This window comes from Callospermophilus lateralis, chromosome 10 (genome assembly GCF_048772815.1).
Source record: "Callospermophilus lateralis isolate mCalLat2 chromosome 10, mCalLat2.hap1, whole genome shotgun sequence".
In the NCBI taxonomy this organism is placed as follows: domain Eukaryota; kingdom Metazoa; phylum Chordata; class Mammalia; order Rodentia; family Sciuridae; genus Callospermophilus; species Callospermophilus lateralis.
Window position 1 is genome coordinate 97,371,613 of NC_135314.1, and position 19,166 is coordinate 97,390,778.

Here is a 19,166-nt window from a genome sequence, read left to right on the forward strand (position 1 = left end):
GATTATGACCACTGTGATATTTCTTTAAAAGCTTTTGGAATGTAGAAATTTATTTATATAAAATGTAATAGTTGTGCATGTGATACTGTAATTTGCAATACAGAGTAAATTACTATAGAAGCATGAATAATTGGGATACTCAGGAAACAGGGTATTCTGAATAATTTAATTTTCTGGTTAGTTCCGAGTTAAGCAGAAAATCCTTTTTATTTCATTACTTCTTGAAAAATTCTTTTTGAAATATGCTAATTTCAGATCTTAGCCAAAGAGCATCATTAAAATTTTCTTTGATAAATGAGGATACTAGAATGCCTTTGGGTACTTATTACATACCTTAATTTTTCATTTTACATTGCTATATAAGTAAAAAACCAGTTTTTTTTTGCTTTGGATTGTATCTTAAAAGTTCTTTTCATTTTACATTATATAGAAGCTCTTTGCATATTATTTTTGAATGGGAACAAATACCTCCTATACATTCATGTGTTGTGTAACAGTGGGGATATGTCTTCAGTAATAGCACATTAGGTGATTCTGTCATGTGGAAACATAATAGAGTGTACTTAGAGTAAGATGACTATGATGCAAATAGGTAATATAAAATTAAGGGACCATCTTATATATGTGGTCTGTCATTGACTGAAATGTTATGAGGCACATCACAGTAGATACTTTCACCCTTTATTCGTAGAAGAAGCCAGGATATGTGCTTTAGCTTCATTTTTAGTTGAATATTTCCCATCTTTTGTTATATATAAATATTGATGAAATATCAGTTTCATTAGATGTGTAATATACTTATATAATGTGTAATATATCTAACCTATGATAATTTTTGCTGTTAACCCTTTTTTGTCTTTTTCCTTATAATGATTTCTGTTTTTAAAGTTTTCCTTAATTATATGTAGTTTTGAATTTGTAGTTTATACTGCTTTACCTCTGGCATAATTCTTTTGTCTTTTTTTTTATTTTTCAGAAGTTTTCACAACTAGAATAATTTAAAATAATAATTATGAACACCAAAGATTTTGTAGTTATTCCGTGGGGAAAGCCTGGAAATTCTGTAAAGCTAAAATACAAGTAAGTACATATATATTTCTTTTTTTCTTTCTTTTTAAAGAGGGGGGGGAGAGAGAGAGAGAGAGAGAGAGAGAGAGAGAGAGAGAGAGAGAGAGAGAGAGGAGAGAGAGAGAGAGAGAGAGAGAGAGAGAGAGAATTTTAATATTTATTTTTTAGTTATTGGCAGACACAACATCTTTGTTTGTATGTGGTGCTGAGGATCGAACCCGGGGCCACATGCATGCCAGGGGAGCGCGCTGCCACTTGAGCCATATCCCCAGCCCAAATTTCTTAGATAGAAATAGTTGTTAGTTTTTTGTGTATTTTAATTTAAACTCAAATTTTGTTTTTATCTACAGGGAATAGGTTTTAACTATTATAAATCTATAATAGTTTTAAAAACACAGACTGTGTATTCCACAAGAATCAAAATGAAAGGTATAAATAAAGTTGGGTCTCATTAACCATTGAAGCATTATAACAGAAAATTATAAACATTCTGCGACCCTTATTTAAAAGTTAAAAAGAATCATTATGAAATAGAAGGAGAAACTTCAAATAGGAGACTATTAAGATTGGAGACTTTAAACAGAGAATAGAAAGCACCTATATTAGCCCTCTAAATGACTTTTTGTTGAATGCATCTTCCCAGAAAGAGTACTGTCTGTCCTATATTGACAGGCATATGCCTATAGCAAGAGTCACACAATTCTAGGTATCTTGGGAATTTCAGGACATTTCAGGGGTACAGGAAGGATCAATACTTTGGTTCCCTTTGAGGTCCCTAGAGTTACTGGAATTCTTCAGGGGCTTCCTCTCAAATATCACTAAGAACCAATTAGCCCGACCTGGAGACAGAATGCCAATTTTAATCTTGATTTCTGAGTCCTCTGATTCAGATTAATTGTTCTGTGGCTATTCCATGTCTTTAGAGTTTTCATAATGTTCTCTTCATATTTAAGATACTGGTTGTAAAAGCATTGTGGAAAGTGATATTCAAATATATGGCATTATTATTATTATATATTACTTTCTTTGTTGGTGGTAAAGGGGGCCATCTAATTACTAGTTCTCCTCTTTTTCTAGTGAAAGAGATATGTCCTTTATACATTTAAAAAATGTTTTAGTGATATGTTTCAATCATATGTGTCCATATCTGTAAATATTCATAAAACTTATATTTATTAAGTACATGTTATACACACTGTCCTGAGTAGTTAATATAAAATGAAGTCAGTCTTTGCCCTCAAGTAGAGTGCAGAGGATGCAAAGAAGTAAAATTACATTGACAATATAGTATGAAGCATGGTATGATAAATAAACACGGGGAGAACATGGCCCTAGATTCTGGGGCAAGGAGATATCAAACTTTTGTCTGAGAGATGTGGTTTGTTGGGTAGCTATTTGATGAAACTTGTAGAGGTATATATACTATATAGTTTTGGGACTTTTCAGACATATCCGATTGGCTGAGGTTTATAGACATATCCAAGTTGGAGAGAAGGGCAAGGTCTAGATAATGACTAACTTGTAGGCCATAGTGAGGAGATTTTTCTCTCCACTACCCCTACTCCATCAGATTAACATAACCTTTCTACTCTCTGGATTATTGGAATAGCCTCTTAACTGGCTATTTTGCTTCTGGCCTTGCACTTTCTTTTTTTAAAAAATTTACTTCAAAATTCTTATATTTCTTTTTTTAATGTACATTTTTAAAATTTATATATGACAGCAGAATGCATTAAAATTCTTGTTACATAGATAGAGAACAATTTTTCATATCTCTGGTGTGTATACATAGTATATTCACACCAATTTGGCACCTTCTAACTGATAGTCCATGATACAGTCAGAGTGATCTTTCTAAATAAATGCAAGTCTGATCAGCTCTATTAAGATTTCTTAATGATCCTCATTGTATCTATAATACAAATCCCAATTCCTCTTTGCTTACAAGGTTCTTCATGATCTGAACACTTTCCATTTCAGCAGGTCCACTTCTTGCCACTTTTCTAAACATATACTTAATTCCTGGTCAGAAGGATCTTTTAGTTCCTTGACTTACATATTACTTTTTCCTACCTATATTTGTACTCTACCTTCTTGCTGGACCACTGCTCTCACTCCCTTCCTTTAACTGGCTCAGTTCTTTCTTTCTTTATGCTTCAGCTTACACCAGGAAGTGTTTCTGCTGTCCAGGGCTGGGCACATGACCTTTCTGTGTGCTTAGGCAGCCCCCTGCTATTCCCTGATGAGAGCACCATCACACTATATCACAATAACTCATACTTGGCTGAATTCCCTTCCATTCAGGAAACTCCATTGTGTCTTATCTCCTTTCACCTATCTCAGTGCTTGTGTTTAGTAGAAGCTGAATGTCTCCTTCTGAAATAGATATAATGAGAACAATGCCTTTCCTCTATATTGGCCAGCTTCTCTTAACTCTCTGGACAGACTGTTCCTCCCATCATTTTTGAGATATCTCACTGGATTGTGTCAACTTGGGGAAATGTGGTTGACACACTTGTTCTTTGGTGATGGCTTACCACTTCTATAAATGAGTTCCTTTCTCTGATTTCCATTATTTTTTGCTTTGGTTCCATGCTATAGTGTGCATGTTTGCCCTCACCACTTGAATTGTGAACACAAATGTAATTATGAAGGGATTTAAATTCATGATAGATAATAAAAGCTGGAGAATTAGGTTGGCTTCTATATGTAAAAGAGAGTCAATGACTAATGCTGATAGGAATCCAAAATTGGGAAGGGAGGAAAATGTCTTATGTTGAAAGCTTGATGAGCTTCAGATAGTGTTATCAAAATTTCTTGCACAACAATATTCTGTCCAAAACCTTAATAGAGGGTACTTCCTAAGAAGTCCCAAATGTACTCTGCTGTTATTCTCCTAAACATGATGTAAAGGTAGAAATTTATTTAAGGTTTCCAATCTGTCAGTTCAGCACAAGTATATATTTTCCCTAGATGGAATAAATAACAGTTTTAAACTACTTGAATTCAACTAGAAGAAAGTGAGCATGGAAATTAGAAAATACTTTTCTGTTCATGTGCAATAGATATTTGAATATATAAATCCATGGTTCATACATAAAGTGAATCATGATTTTAAATTTCTAGCAATGTAATAGAAAAAACAAAGTGTTAAAGAGATACCTTGTTTAAGGAGAATATTAATGAATGTCAAATGCTAACTTTATAAAGATCATGTTTCAAGAAGTCTAAAGGAATTAGTTGAAATATTTCATCCTTTAATTATTAAACCTCTTAATTTAAGAGCAAAAGGTAATATGAAATTTTTTTGTCTGGAGTTTTACTTGTTTACTTCAATTGAATATTCTATATATAAATCTCCTATTTTCAGAAATGTTCAAGAACTTCGAATGGAGAAAGTACAGTTAGAATTGGAGAACCAAGAAATGGAAAAGAAATTACAAGAATTCCAATCAACAAGCAAAAAAGAAAAGGAAGAGACAAAGTGGGTGAAAATTTTAGAGAATTTTAGAGGATTAAACTCAGTTATGTAAAAAACTATTTCACAGTGTTATGCTCCAATAAAAATGTTTAGTGGATGGATATTTTCTGATTTTTCCTAATAAGGAATATTAAATTCCCTCTGCTTTTTGTTTCTGTGCAATTTATATGAGGAACATCGCTTTTTGAATTACCATGATTGTGTTTCTTCTGAACTTCATTTGGTTTTATCCTTTCATATTTCTCTTTGGATATCACACTCCTCAGAAACTTTTAGTCTGAAATGGTTAGGGCAGCAAAGGGAACTTTGACCTTTGCTCTCAGAAGATTGGTATTGACAATTCATGAAGATCAGTTTATTTTTTAGGCCATGTTTATTTATGAAAAAAAATGGGGGGCAGGAGTTTGCATGAGCATCTGTTAGAATCATTTAAACCCACAGGTATGTCTAAAATGTCTTCAGCCAATACTGGTAAGCTGATAGTTTATTAATAAGAACTCTCTAATATAGTGTTTAAATGTACATATTACTTTAACTGAGACTATTATTTCATTGTAAAAATAATAAATAAAGATGATAAGGGTCAGAGCTGATAGCTGTGTGATGGAAATAATTTTCTTAGCTTGAGACTGAATCCCAATGCATTTTTCTCATACCACTTTAATGATTAAAAAAATTTCCCCAAAATTATTTTCTTTGTACTTACACAAGTGGATTAACTTTCCAGTATTATGTGATCATAAGTGCTGTCATGGATATATTTCAATGTGTATTTTTCTTACATGTAAGGGCATCTGTGGGATAAATTCCTATCCCTGTCATTTGAGCTCAATGTGTAGACAGGTGCTGAGAGATTGTTTTCAAAATAGTTCTCAGCAATTTATAACCATCTTCTAAAGAATGTGACAGTTTATATTTCCTGTGCCTTTGCTGATATGAAATATCATCAAATATTTTATACATTAAATTTACTTTTGCTTGGTCATCAAAATGATGACCATTGAATGCCTACAATGTACCTTCTGAAAGTATTGTCTTTAGAGTCCACCTCTGAGCTGCACTCATGACACACATACATGTTGTAAAAACCAAAACATTGGTTAAATCCAGGCATCACATACTTTCTGTCATGCAGATGACAGCGTTTATTATGTGTTTCACTATTTCCTCTTTATGATCATTTTTAACCTCCATCAATTTGTAGTTAATTTGGACTTCTTAATGGATCATGATATTCATCTGGGAATTGGAATCCCTGGAATCAGTCTCCAAGAACGAGTTTTTCTTAGCTGTGGAACCTTTTTTGGATGATTTTTAAAAAAGGTTCTAAAGCTTGACTCAGGTTTTGTAATGCTTACACTCTTCTTTTTCTTTTCTTTTCTTTTTTAAAGAGAGAGAGAGAGAGAGAGAGAGAGAGAGAGAGAGAGGATCTTTTTTTTTTTTTTGTAGATGGACACAACACAATGCCTTTATTTTTTATATGGTTCTGAGAATCGAACCCGGGTCCCGCCCGTGCTAAGCGAGCACTCTATCGCTGAGCCACAACCCCAGCCTGCTTACACTCTTCTAAAATTACACAGATAATAAATATCATAGCTAGAGTGAGAACATGTCACCCTCTGGTCAGGAAGATTCAAACTACTGTTCTTCTGTTTCTTTTTATTATTTGTTACCTGTGTGAAGTTAGGCAAAGTGTTATAACATTATATTTTAAATAATAATTAGACTCCTTGTCCTGGTAATTTTGATAAATTTTCATGAGGCACAACTAATAATACTTTGAAAAATTGTAAAACTAAAATTTGTCTTAGCAATCTCTGTCATCTTACAATGTGGGAGCTCATTTGAAGTCTTAATAAGAAATTCACAATTTATTAGATCTGCTGAATACATGTGAGTCTTGTTTTGCTTCCTTTTCATATTTACATTTGTGGATGCTTAGTTTTTAAAACTGCATGACAATCTGTAAAGCTTCCTATAAACAAGTAAAATTATCTTTTGTCATTGTAAATGTCAAAAAATGAAATTCTTCAGCTCTGTTTGGACATTTCACATCTCTACAAAAGTCACAGTATGATAGAGCTATATTTTAAAATTAGTGAGGATATTGGGCCATTATTTATATTTCATTTTCATTTTTTAGTGGTTTGTTACATGTTGGTTTGTTACATGTTAACAGATAAATTTCTATTTCCTGAAACCGTAAATATATATTTGTTTTCATTAAAAGGAGAAATGTTTTTAGTAATTACATTTTGTCTTGTTTATATATATTGAAGGTCAAGTGGATATCATTGGAAATCTGGAAAAGTGAGCAAATTGGGTTATCAATCACCTGTGATGTCACAAAATAAGGGAAATGCCATTAAGGTAAGACGATACTATTGGATTCTCAGACAATTTGCTAGGCAAGAAGAAATAAGTTATTATTTTAGTTTTTGCATTCTATTCTTTACTCAGGCATCCAGTATTCTTGTTTTGTCAATTTTTCTAATATTAGATTTTGATTCATGGAAAGTATACAACTTTCAACATTTAGATATATTTTGTTTTTAATGTAGACATTGTTTTTCAAAAATTTATCTTAAAGTGTATATTTCCATTCCAAATTTCTCTAAATTCCAAACAAAATTTTTTCATTCTGTTTAGGTTCAGCTTAAAGTATGTGGAATATAGTCATGTAGTTCTATATCAAGGTGAAAGTTAATGTTATTTGATATAATGAATGATAAACTTTATTCCTGCCATTAGATCATTTCATATTAGTTTACTGATTTACACTTCAATAATAATTATTCTTATATCATTAATGTCATGCATGAAGATACCCAAGAAAAAATGTGTTTCAGTGTCACAGCTACAGATTTGCTTTATCTTTACTGTGTGTTGTAAAATATATCATTACATTATGTTGCAGATTAAAACCAGGCAAGTGTTCTTATATAAAGAAAATTGCTTTGTTTGTGGATTTTTTAGTACAAGGCTCATGACTTTGTAAGTTTTAACTTGTTCGATTTCTTATTTACCAATCATTAAACTTTCAATGGGTCACTTGGCATCTACAAACATCTTACTCAGTACCTCTAAACTTTTGACTTCAAAAAAGCATTTGATTCTATAATGTCACTATCTTAGTGAGATATGCTTCTTTATTTTGGGGGGGGACAGTCAAAGGTGTATAATATACTTGTAATTGTTCATTATCTTTCTGATGTGGTCTTTTTATTTCATATGATATTGTAAATATAATATTTAAAAATGCTGACTATGATAACTGAATGTGATTATTGACTTAGTTATTTATTAGCATTTATGAAATGCTTTTTTGGTCTTATAGTTCATCTTTGTTCTCAAGGATGTCCTTATGTAATGTAAAAGATGAAGTGTGTTAAAAATATTTATAGTAAAAGTCAATATATAACTTTTGTATAATCATTTAGTATATGAACACTGTATGCATGAAAAATAATAGCTTAGTGCTATAAATATTTGAAGGTTTACTATATTTGTAAGGAAAATTATGGATAATTTATAATTTCTGTTCTCAAAAACATTATAATTAAGGAGGGTGAGAGCATAGAGGGCTGGGGTTTTGCGGAAGGAGAGCTTAGAACAAGACTGGGCAGGAGAAAGGAAGCCTTGAGAATTGTTGAGAATTGTTGGTGTTTTACTTGGTGAATGGAATTTCCTATTTTCTGACAGTTTTTGAATAAGAGGATAACAAGATTAAGGCAATGATTTATGATGGTTTATCATGTTCAAGTATCCATTGTGTTTGGAGTTAATACTGCACAGAGCAACTAGACTCTTAAGTGTTTTAGCATGTAGCACATGAGATAAGAATATATTTCAAGCACAAATGTTTTACACATGTACTTCTCTTGATTCACATACATAAAAACTTACCAACATCATGTTAATTATAAAACAAAATATGGAAATTATCAAGGGTGAGATAAATATAAATAGATGCATCTTTTATACTTCCTATTTTTTCTGAGATCTCTTGGTCATGCAAGATCACTTGGCTCTGCTACTAATCATCCTTAAACTATTCCATGAAGTAGAAAAGGAGGGAACCCTTTCAAACTTATTCTATGAGGCTAGGATTACCCTGATAACAAACCAGATAAAGACACATCAAGAAAACTTCATATTAATATCCCTGGTGAACATAGATGCAAAAAATTCTCAATAAAATACTGGCAAATTGCATACAAAGACACATTAAAAAGATACTGCACCATAATCAAGTGGAGTTCATCCCAGAGATGCAAGGTGGATTCCACATATGGAAATTGATAAATGTAATTCATCACATAAATAGACTTAAAGACAATAACCACATGATTATCTCAATTGATGCAGAAAACTATTTTACAAAATACAGCATCCATTCATGTTCAAAACACTAGAAAAACTAGGGATAGAAGGAAAATACTTCAATATTGTAAAAGCTATATATGTTAAACCCAAGGCCAACATTATTTTCAAAAGAGAAAACTGAAAACATTTTCTTTAAAAACTGGAACAAGAGAGGAATGCCCTCTGTTACTGTTTCTATTCGACGTAGTCCTTGAAATTCTATCCATAGCAATTAGACAAAAGAAATTAAAGGGATACAAGTAGGAAAAGAGGAGCTCAAACTATATCTGTTTGCCAAAGATATGCTCTTAAATATAGAAGACTCAAAAAAAAAATCCACCAAAAAACTTCACCAAAAAAACCTTCTAGAACTTATAAATGAATTCAGCAAAGTATCAGGATATGAAAATTACACTTGTATATCAGTTGTGTTCAGAAATTAGGAATACTATTTTATTCACAATACACTAAAACAAACAAACAAAAAACACTTGGGAAGCAATCTAACAAAAGAGGTGTTAGTTTTCTACAATGAAAACTACAGAACACTAAAGAAAGTAACTGAATAAGACTTTAAAAGATGAGAAGATGTCTCATGTTTTTTAATAGATAGAATTAATATTGTCAAAATGGCCGTACTACCAAAAGTGCTATTCAGATTTAATGCAATTCCTACTAAAATTCCTATTTCATATTCCTATTACATAGCAGTAGAAAAAGCAGTCATGAAATTCATTTGGAAAAATAAGAAGCCCAGAATAGCCAAAGCAATCCTTAATGAGAAAAAAATGAATCAGGGGCATCACTTACCAGAACCTTTAATTTTACTACAGAGCTATAGTAACAAAAACAGCATGGTATTGGCACCAAAACAGATATGAAGATCAATGGAATAACATAGAAGACACAGAGACAAACCCACATAAATACTGTTATCTTATATAGACAAAGTCATCATAAACATACGTTGGAGAAAAAAAGATAGACTCTTCGACAAATGGTGCTGGGAAAACTGAAAATCCACATGTAGTAGAATAAAATTTAACCCCTATCTCTCACCCTGCAAAAAACTCAACTCAAAGTAGATTAAAGACCTAGATATTAGACCAGAATCCCTGTTAGAGGAAAATGTAGGCCTAATACTCCCAACATGTTGGCTTATGAGCTGACTTCCTCAGTAAGACTCCTAATGTGTAAGAGTTTAATGAAAAATCAATAAATGGGATGGTATCAAACTAAAAAGATTCTTTACAGCAAAGGAAACAATCGAACGCATAAAGAGAGCGCCTACAGAATGGGGGAAAATCTCTGTCACTCACACCTTCAATAAGGTGTTAATTTCCAGGACAGAAAGATCTCAAAAAGCTTAACACTGAAAAAACCAAGTAAGCCAATCAATAAATGGGCAAAGGAACCACACTTCTAAAAAGAAGAAATATGAATGGTCAACAGATATATAAAAAAAAAATGTTAAAAATCTCCAGTAATTAGAGAAATTCAAATTAAAATTACACTGAGATTTTACCTTGCTCTAATCAGAATTGTAATTAATCAAAAATATAAGTAACAATAAATGTTGGTGAGTATGTGGGGAAAATGTACACTTATACATTGCTGGCAGAACTACAAATTGGTACAACTACTCTGTAAAACAATATGCAGATTCCTCAAAAACTAGGAACGAAACCATCATTTGACCCAGTTATACCATTCATTGGTATATATCTAAAGGATTTAAAGTCAGCATACTACAGCGATGCAGCCACATCAATGTTTGTGGCAGTGCTATTTGCAATAGTTAAGCTATGGAGCCAACCTAGAAGCCCATCAAAAGATGAATGGATAAAAAAATTGTGCTATATATACACAATGTAATTTTACTCAGCCATAAAGAAGAATGACTTTGTGACATTTGCAGGTCAATGGATGGATCTGGAAACTATCATGCTAAGGTAAATAAGCCAATTCCAAAAAATTAAAGGTTGAATGTTTTCTCTGACATGTGGATGCTAAACCCCCAACAAGAGGGAGGAGAAGAACAGAAGTTCATTGGATTAGACCAAGAAGAATGAAGGGAAGGGAGGCAGGAATGGGAAAGACAGTGGAATAAATTTGATATAACTTTCCTGTGTATATATACGAATACACCACAATGAATCTCAATATCGTGTACATATACAAGAATGTGATCCTAATTAGAATAAGATATATTCCATGCTTCTATAAATATATTCAAATAGATTCTACTGTTATATATAATTAAAAAGAACAAATAAAAATTAACAAAATTAAAAAAAAATTAAATGTGAGGTGTCCCCCAAAAGCTCATGTATAAAACAATGCAAGAAGGTTTAGAGATGAAATTATTGGGTTATGAGATTATTAACATAATCAGTGAATTCATCCCCTGATAGGGATTAATTGAGTGATAACTATATGCAGGTAGTTTGTGGCTGGAAGAACTGGGTCCCTGGGAGTGGGGCTATGGGGTTTATTTTTGTCCTGGGAAGGAGAGTGCTCCCTTCCCCGCCACCTCTTGTTCTTCCTAGGGTAATGACTTGAGCTGCTTTCCTCCACCACTTTCTTCCACCATGATGTTCTGCCTCACCTCAAGCTGTAAGGAATGGAGCCAGCTGTCTATGGACTATGACCTCTGAAACTACAAGCCCCCCAATAAATGTTCCTCCTAAAATTGTTGCTGTCAGGTCTTTTAGCCACAGTAGTTGAAAAGCTGACTAAACACTATCTGGAAGTTTATTCAAAGAATCTGGAAATCAGATGAAAGGTGTATGAATTAGAATGGAAGCAGAAGAACTATAAAGGGAAATATTGAACCAAAAATCAGTAAGAAGTCAAACATAATTAATGTCACAATCAGGATTTAGTAGGAGATAGCATAAAGAGGGGAAGAAAAAGTCTGGACTAAAATTTTAGAAGCATGTTTGAATTTTCATGTGATAGTTGAAGCTGGGGAAGTGATTGGGTCCCAAAGAATTTGTATAAACCAAAGAGGTGGGATGAATAAAGATCAAAGAAAATGGGTATGCAGCATATGGTGGCAAAAACCTTAATGCTGTACTCAATATGTTTATAAGTCAATAGTTAAGCTGCTTTTCCTTTTTAGAGTCTCATTAAGTGCTTATATAATAGCAGTTTATTATTCTCATGCCACAGAGGAAGTAACTTAACTTCAAAGAAGTGAAATAACTTGTTCAATGTCAAGCGTCAGTGTTAACATTTGGATTGCCAGTTCTTATGCTTGTTCTAAAACAATTTACCAACATCCTGGTGAAGAAGGCCAGAGAAGAAAAAGAAAGGCAGGAGCAGAATCTTAGTGGTACAATTTCACAGAAGACGAAAGCGAACGAGCGCATTTTTAGAAAATATGTAGATATCAATATTGTCTACTGTGTAGTGAAAACCAAAAAACACTGCAGAGTACCGACTTTGACCAATGTTTCTCAAGGGGGCAATTTTGCCTTCCTGGAGAGACTTGGCAATGACTGAAGACATTTTCAGGTGTTACCACTGAAAAGTTTTTTTTTTGTTGTTGTTGTTTTTGCTAATGTATGTAGTTAGTACAAGCCAGGGGTGTTTCAAAACATCCTACAATGAACTAATGAACTGCCCAGTCCCCAGAACAAAAAAATCATTTGTCCTAAAATGTCAGTGGTGCTGAGGTTGAGAAATCTTGTATTAAACTCTATAGATTAAAATTCTGATTTGGATCATTGGCTCTGTGATCTCAGGCAGGTCATTTAATCTTATATACCTCTGTTACCACATTCATAAACACGTCACATTTGTAACTACTTCACAGAGCTTAGAGCAGTTTGTGAGGTGATGTATGTGAAATCATTTTGTAATATTACGTAAAAATCAAACTAAATGTCTATTTATGTAAAATGAAAATTTTCAAAATGTGAATTTAATGATTAAGTCATTACTAGATGTGAAAGTAGACTTCAAGTAGTTGAAAAAGTGTGGGAGGCAGTGAATAAAAACTTGTTATGCTGAACATGAGAGCAGAGAACAAATTTTAAGAGTTCAACAAGTTCAAGGAAATGCTTTAATATATTGCTTTTTAGGATTGGGGAAATGATGTCGTTCAGTTTAGAGGCTGAGTTATGTGCCGCTGGAGGAAAGATTGAAGATGCAGATGAGAAGTGTCTGTTCCTGGGGTTATAGTCTTTGAAAAGGGGATTAATTTAAGAAGCCCTCACTAAGGAAAGAGAACACATTTTCTCTGAAGAAAGAAAGAAGAAAAAAAAATAAATGGAAACAGAAATAAAATTTAGAGTTTGGGTTTGGCAGGTGATAAGAAAGAATACTGTGGAGGATTACAATTGGAAGCTACCATTCTTGAATGTTGAAGGCAGTATTGTTTTCTCAGATGAAGGAAAGGAAATAGGATAACTTTGAGGTTTTAGGATTGGAGAAAGATTGGAGTAGCCACTGTGGGAATTGTGATTAGAGTTTAGCAGCAAATGAATACATGGTTGCTGACAAACCACAAGGGTCTACTGGAGTTATTCAGCATGGATTTGTGTGAAACCCCATGATAGTGTTTCATCACAATAGTTGGTAGACACAGGAAGTCTAACAGAGGCGATGAGGAGTTAAGGTGAGCACTGAGAAACTCTTGAGTTTGAGATTTTGAAGGCGTGGCCATTCAGAATGCTGCTTGGTGCAGGATTTGGTCATAATGGTGGGGCAGCTGAAAAGGCATTCAGATGTCAACAGTAGTCAGCATGCTGGTGAGGGGTCTTCAGTACCAAGATGTCAAGTAAACATGGACACCAAAGTGCCCAACATTATCATCCAGAAATATGATGAATAGAAACACTGAGCAGGTTGCTGAAATTTAGGTGGAAAGTAATGCTAGGTATTGGTAAAGTCGACAAGTGGACGATGGGACCTTCAGTAGAGGTGACTTTGCTGAATGATGATGGAACAATATTCTGGAAATAGCACTCTGGAGAAATTTTTCTCCTTGTCTGGTGAGCGAAATAAAGTGAAAAAGGAGCTAGTTCCTGTGGAAGTGCTTTGGAGAAACTGGTATTGAACAAAAGGTGGGTTTCAGTCAATGTGACATTTGGAGGGAAATATTTTTCAGGAAGGATTAAAGCACAAGGTAGTTAAATGACTATTAATAGGGGTTCTGTGGATTAGTAAGTGTTTTAGTCAGCTTTCTTGCTGCTGTGATTCAAGGACCGGATTATCACAATTGCAGGAGAGGAAAAGTTTATTAGAGGGCTCACAGTTTCACAGATCTTAGTCCATAGAAGACTAGCTCCATTCCTTGGGGCTCTAGGTGAGGCAGAATATCTTGGCAGAAGAGTGTGGCACGGGGACACAGCTCACATGTTGATCAGAGAGCAGAGAGAAAATCCACTGAGCAGATACAAATATATACCCAATGCTGTGCCCCAATTCCCACTTCTCTAGCCACACCCTACCACTTAGATTACCACTCAGTTAATCCCTATTAGGGGATTAAATCACCAATTGGTTTAACACTCTCACAACCCAATCATTTCTCCTCTGAACCTTCTTGCATTGTCTCACACATGAGCTTTTGGGGGACACCTCACATCCGAACCATAATAGTAGGGGAGCCTGGATGGAAAAATTATCAGTAGACAATGATAAACCTTCAGTAGCAAATTGGGCTGGGAATAAGTGAAAGGAAGGTGAGGAACCAGGAAACGGGCAAGAGAGAAATTAAAGATGGAGACCAGGCAGAGATACACATAGAAGTTATTTGTCAGAGTAGACAAATAAAAGCACATCTCTCCATAGACAGACAGAGGCAAAACAGGCTTGGGGTTGTGGACTTTTATTGGGCAGGCTCAGGGATTAGAGCCGGGAGGTCCTCATGTGGGTGGTGAATGGTAGGGTTGGTATGAGGGAGTGGGGAGCCTTTCTCAGAAAGGCCCTTAGGTGGGAAAGCAAAATTTTTCTTAAAATGGCAGCTGACACTTAAGATGGCTGTCCAGATGCTAAGCGAGGACCTTACAGTGAGACTATCTGAAAATGTGGCTTGGAGTTTGGGTCTAGTTGGGGACATTTGTGACACTAGGAGAATGAGGTCAACAGCATGGCTTGACTCTATTGGCTCAAACAAAATGTCCAGTTGTGCTGCCCTGGCCCCTAAAAGCACTCCTTCAGCACCCAATAGTAGAGGCACAAGTGGGTTAACAAGACATAGGACTAGATCATTAAATTCTTGATGCTGACTATGTACATATATGTATGCACATAATTGTAAGTGTATGTATATGTGTGTGTATAAGTATGCATGTGAGCATGTACATATGGTATCCTTAGTCTAATCCTACTCCACCACCCAACTGGTTCCCAAACAAATAAAAAATCAGACTTGAAGGGATTGTATTTACCTAAAAATAGCAGCTAGCAGCTAGTTTACTGAAACATTTTTATGCAACTTTAATAATTTAAAGTATATGTGGCTACATTCATAGAACAGAAAATATTAAACATAGTCATAAAAAGGAATTATAAAATTTTCTTATAATAATTGTTTCATTTTGCTTTGACACATCCCTTCATTCTGTCCAAGTTGCCTACGACCATGCTGTTCATATTGTAATTCAGATGTATCATTAAGGCAATCATATTGGATAATTTAGTTATGAAAATGAGATTAAATTATCTGTAACTTGTATAACATTACCAACTTAAAAATAAAAGTGTGATTCATATAAAAATTGATTATTTCAATCCTATTTTCTTTTCTGCTGTGTTTGGTACAGAAAACATCTGAGTAGCTACTTCAAAGAATATGAACAATAAATGCCTCTTCGAAGCAAAACCACAGAGAATAATTAGGCTTAAATTTTCAAAAATGACTGCAGTTTGTACAGCCATAGATATGGAGGCAGCCATTGTTCTCATATTCTCATGTACAAATTGGGCAATTGAGCATGCAAATTGCAAATTGAAAACTGGGCATGAATTGACAGTGTCTGTATAAATGCAAAACATCCTCCATGCTCATTTGTGTACTTTAAATGTTGGTTTTAGTAAGACCAAGGCAAATACACTCAATTGGCAAGTCTGTGTTGTTTCATAAAATGTTAAAAACCAAGGATTTCAAGTGGTTACTTACTTGAAATAATCAATAGTGAATCTTATTTACTCCATTTTTTGAGCTAAAATGTGATAGATAGATAATAGATAATATATTTTAAGGTTAAGATTATTTTACTAAAACATGTGGTTCCTTAATGTTGGGCAAATAAGATAGTAGTATCGGCTTCTACAGTTTTGTAAGCAGAATAGCTCAGACAGAATTCAGTTTAGATTCAGGCTATACAAATATAGACTGTGTGTGCTTCAAAAAGCACAGAAATAGAAAAGACTTACTGCACCTTTATGATATTTGAATACTAGCACTTTCTTAAAATCATTTCATGGTGAAATATAATGGTTTTTGTTTAAAAATAATTTCTGGTATGTTTTCTAAAAACTGATTTATATGTACAGTATTTGTAAAATTTCTTTGCTTGTTTATGCATTTTCTCTGAAATTAGTTAACAGATCAATATATGCTTTGATGATGATCTTCTGTTGTTTTTATGTTATTCTTTCACAATTAATTTTTGTACAAATGTACCAAAATGGTACAGCTTTCAAATATTTGTAATTTAAATTTTCTTTGAAAATTTAAAGAGAACATATACCTGACAAATAATATTTATTTTATTATTACAGCTTTCTACAGGAAAAGTGAAATTAAAATTACTGAAGCAGCAGATTCAAGGTAAACAGTTTACCACTGTATTATTAGATGCTAAAGATAGTTTCCATTTTCCTTCACATTTGAATTACATATAAAGTTCTAAAATTGTTCATTCAGTATAAAATTTCACATCCCCCAAATGATGACATTTTGATTTCGAAATAAATTTTATTCAGATTTTTTTCATGGGGTTTTATTTTATGTCAAAAAATGTCAAGTTTGACTATGATTATAATAATAATACTTTTCAAAAGTGAGGACTTTCATAGCTCTGTTCCTTAAACTTTAATGAGGTGATCTTTTAACAGGAAAGATAATTTAGCAGTATAAAATTATAAATTAAAATATCACTCTAAGACATTAAAAGAACATTTTAAAATTGCTTTATATTTTAATAACTTCTTTAAAAATAGTAAAAAACCAAAATGCATTTATAATGATTTCAAAGGAAATAAGATGTTTTCTAGAGGATAAACTAATTTAATTTTTAGTAATTAACATAATTTGGTAGAATAAATTCTAAATTTATGTATATATGTATACATATTACATTGTTTATTAAATATGTTTATATAAATATAACATTTATTATAAATGTACAATATTATGCATGTTTAGAAACTTGTACATGTGGGCTTTGGTTTGACCCACAGGAATAGGGAAATGTCATAGGAATTCTGTTAAGGACACTTTTTTAGCATTCTGCGATTCTGAGTGTTTAGTTCAATGATATTTAAGCAGAGTGGACATGGGTGGATATATAAAGCCCTGTGCTCACTGGTGTAGGCAGGGGCTCCTATGGGCTGTATAGTCAACTAACATTAGATTTGACTACATGTTATTCTTATAGATAATATCTAAGTACTTTATGAGAATTTAGAAATGTGCACAGTTACATTACTTTATTAATAATCAGAAAACTAAACAACATATTTTAAAGTGATTGGTCTGATATTTCTTTTTTCAAGAACCAGTGAAACAACCAGCTAAGTATATAATGGAAGATTCCTCTGGAAGTGAAAAACCCAAGATAAAAGGGAAGATTTGTGGACAGTGTGAGAACAAATCTGCTCTACTAGTATGTACATTATAATAAACAGTCGGAATAGAATTTTCTCGAGCCTTCTACACCTCCCAACTTCATCTGCTGCAAAATATCCATGTACCTTCTTCCCATGAGTGTGCATACCGGCAGATAAGGTCAACAGCTCTCCTTTTCCCTCATTCTTATTTAAGGACACCTCTGTAAATCTTGCCTAATCAACACATAATCATGCTATAGTAGCTCCCATCTAAAATCAAAACTGACATCAAACCTACAGCAAAAATTCTTTTTGACCTGCAGATCTTTCTTTGTGTCCATTTAGAATAAAACTCTTCTAAAAAGTTATCCATTCTTGCCAGGCATGGTGGTACATGCCTGTAATACCCACAGTTTGAGAGGTGGAGGCAGGAGGATTCGAAGTTCAAAGCCAGCCTCAGCAGCTTAGTGAGATCCTAAGCAACTCAGCAAGACCCCATCTCTGAATAAAATACAGAAAAGGGCTGGGGATGTGGCTAAGAGTTTAGTGCCCTGGGTTCAATCCCTGGTGCCCACCTGCCCTGCCAAAAAAAGTTTTCCATTCTTGCTCTCATATCTCCCCTTATATTCTTCATTATTTTTATGAGGCATAATTTATTTTTACCATGTAGACAGATCTTAAACGTACAATGTACACCTGTTGACAAGCTTATTACAGAACATTTCCTTAACCCTCTGAAAGTGCCCACGTTCCTTTTCTAATACATTCCTAGGCAACCACTTTTTTGCTTTTTAATCCCACAGAGTTAGTTCCTGAATTTAGGTAAATAAAATGATATAATGTGTATATATATATTTCTTGGTTTCTTTAGCTCCACATGGAGATAAATGCATGCTGTTAAATCAATTAGTAGTTTGTTCAATTTATATTGCTAAGTAGTTTTGCATTGTATTTGTTCATCCATTGCCATCTTGAATAACCTTTGGGCTGCAGGTTTTTTTTTTTTGCTTTTGCTTTTATGTTTAAGGCTGCTCTGGATATTTGTGTGCTAATCTTTTTATTTCTCTTTCAAATAACATAATTTCTCTTAAAATTTGTGACATGAAATGAAAAAAGTACAGATAATAGTGCTTTTTGATAGTTCTCTAGCTCTTCATTAGTGCCAATTTCTTGAACATTTAAAAACTGTGATAATAAATCATAACATTTCCCCTCCGCCTTAAGTGTCAGGTTCAGTGGTGTTAAGTACAAGCCCGTTGTTGTGCTGTCATCACCACCATCTGTCCACAGAGTTCACGTCCATCTTGCAAAACTGAAATTCCATTCCTAGTCTATCATAGCTCACCACTTTCGTATCCCCCCAGCCCTAATAAATACCATTTTGCTTTCTGTCTGTATGAATTTGACTATTCTGGGTTCCTCATGTAACGGAATCAAATAGTATCTGTCTTTTGTTAACTTAGCA

General features: G+C 33.5%; 1 protein-coding gene across 2 annotated transcripts in view; it reads left to right on the forward strand.

Moving 5' to 3' along the window:
* Positions 1 to 976: 976 nt before the first annotated feature.
* The window catches only part of Zbbx (zinc finger B-box domain containing), a 123,803-nt gene continuing 105,613 nt past the window's right edge, over positions 977 to 19,166 (forward strand). For both annotated transcript variants that reach the window (XM_076868296.2, XM_076868297.2), the window contains exons 1-5: positions 977 to 1,080; positions 4,439 to 4,552; positions 6,829 to 6,919; positions 16,652 to 16,700; positions 17,648 to 17,757. In XM_076868296.2, coding sequence (XP_076724411.2) covers positions 1,013 to 1,080; positions 4,439 to 4,552; positions 6,829 to 6,919; positions 16,652 to 16,700; positions 17,648 to 17,757 — 432 coding nt within the window. In that variant the 5' untranslated portion in view covers positions 977 to 1,012. The remainder of the gene's footprint in view (positions 1,081 to 4,438; positions 4,553 to 6,828; positions 6,920 to 16,651; positions 16,701 to 17,647; positions 17,758 to 19,166) is intronic.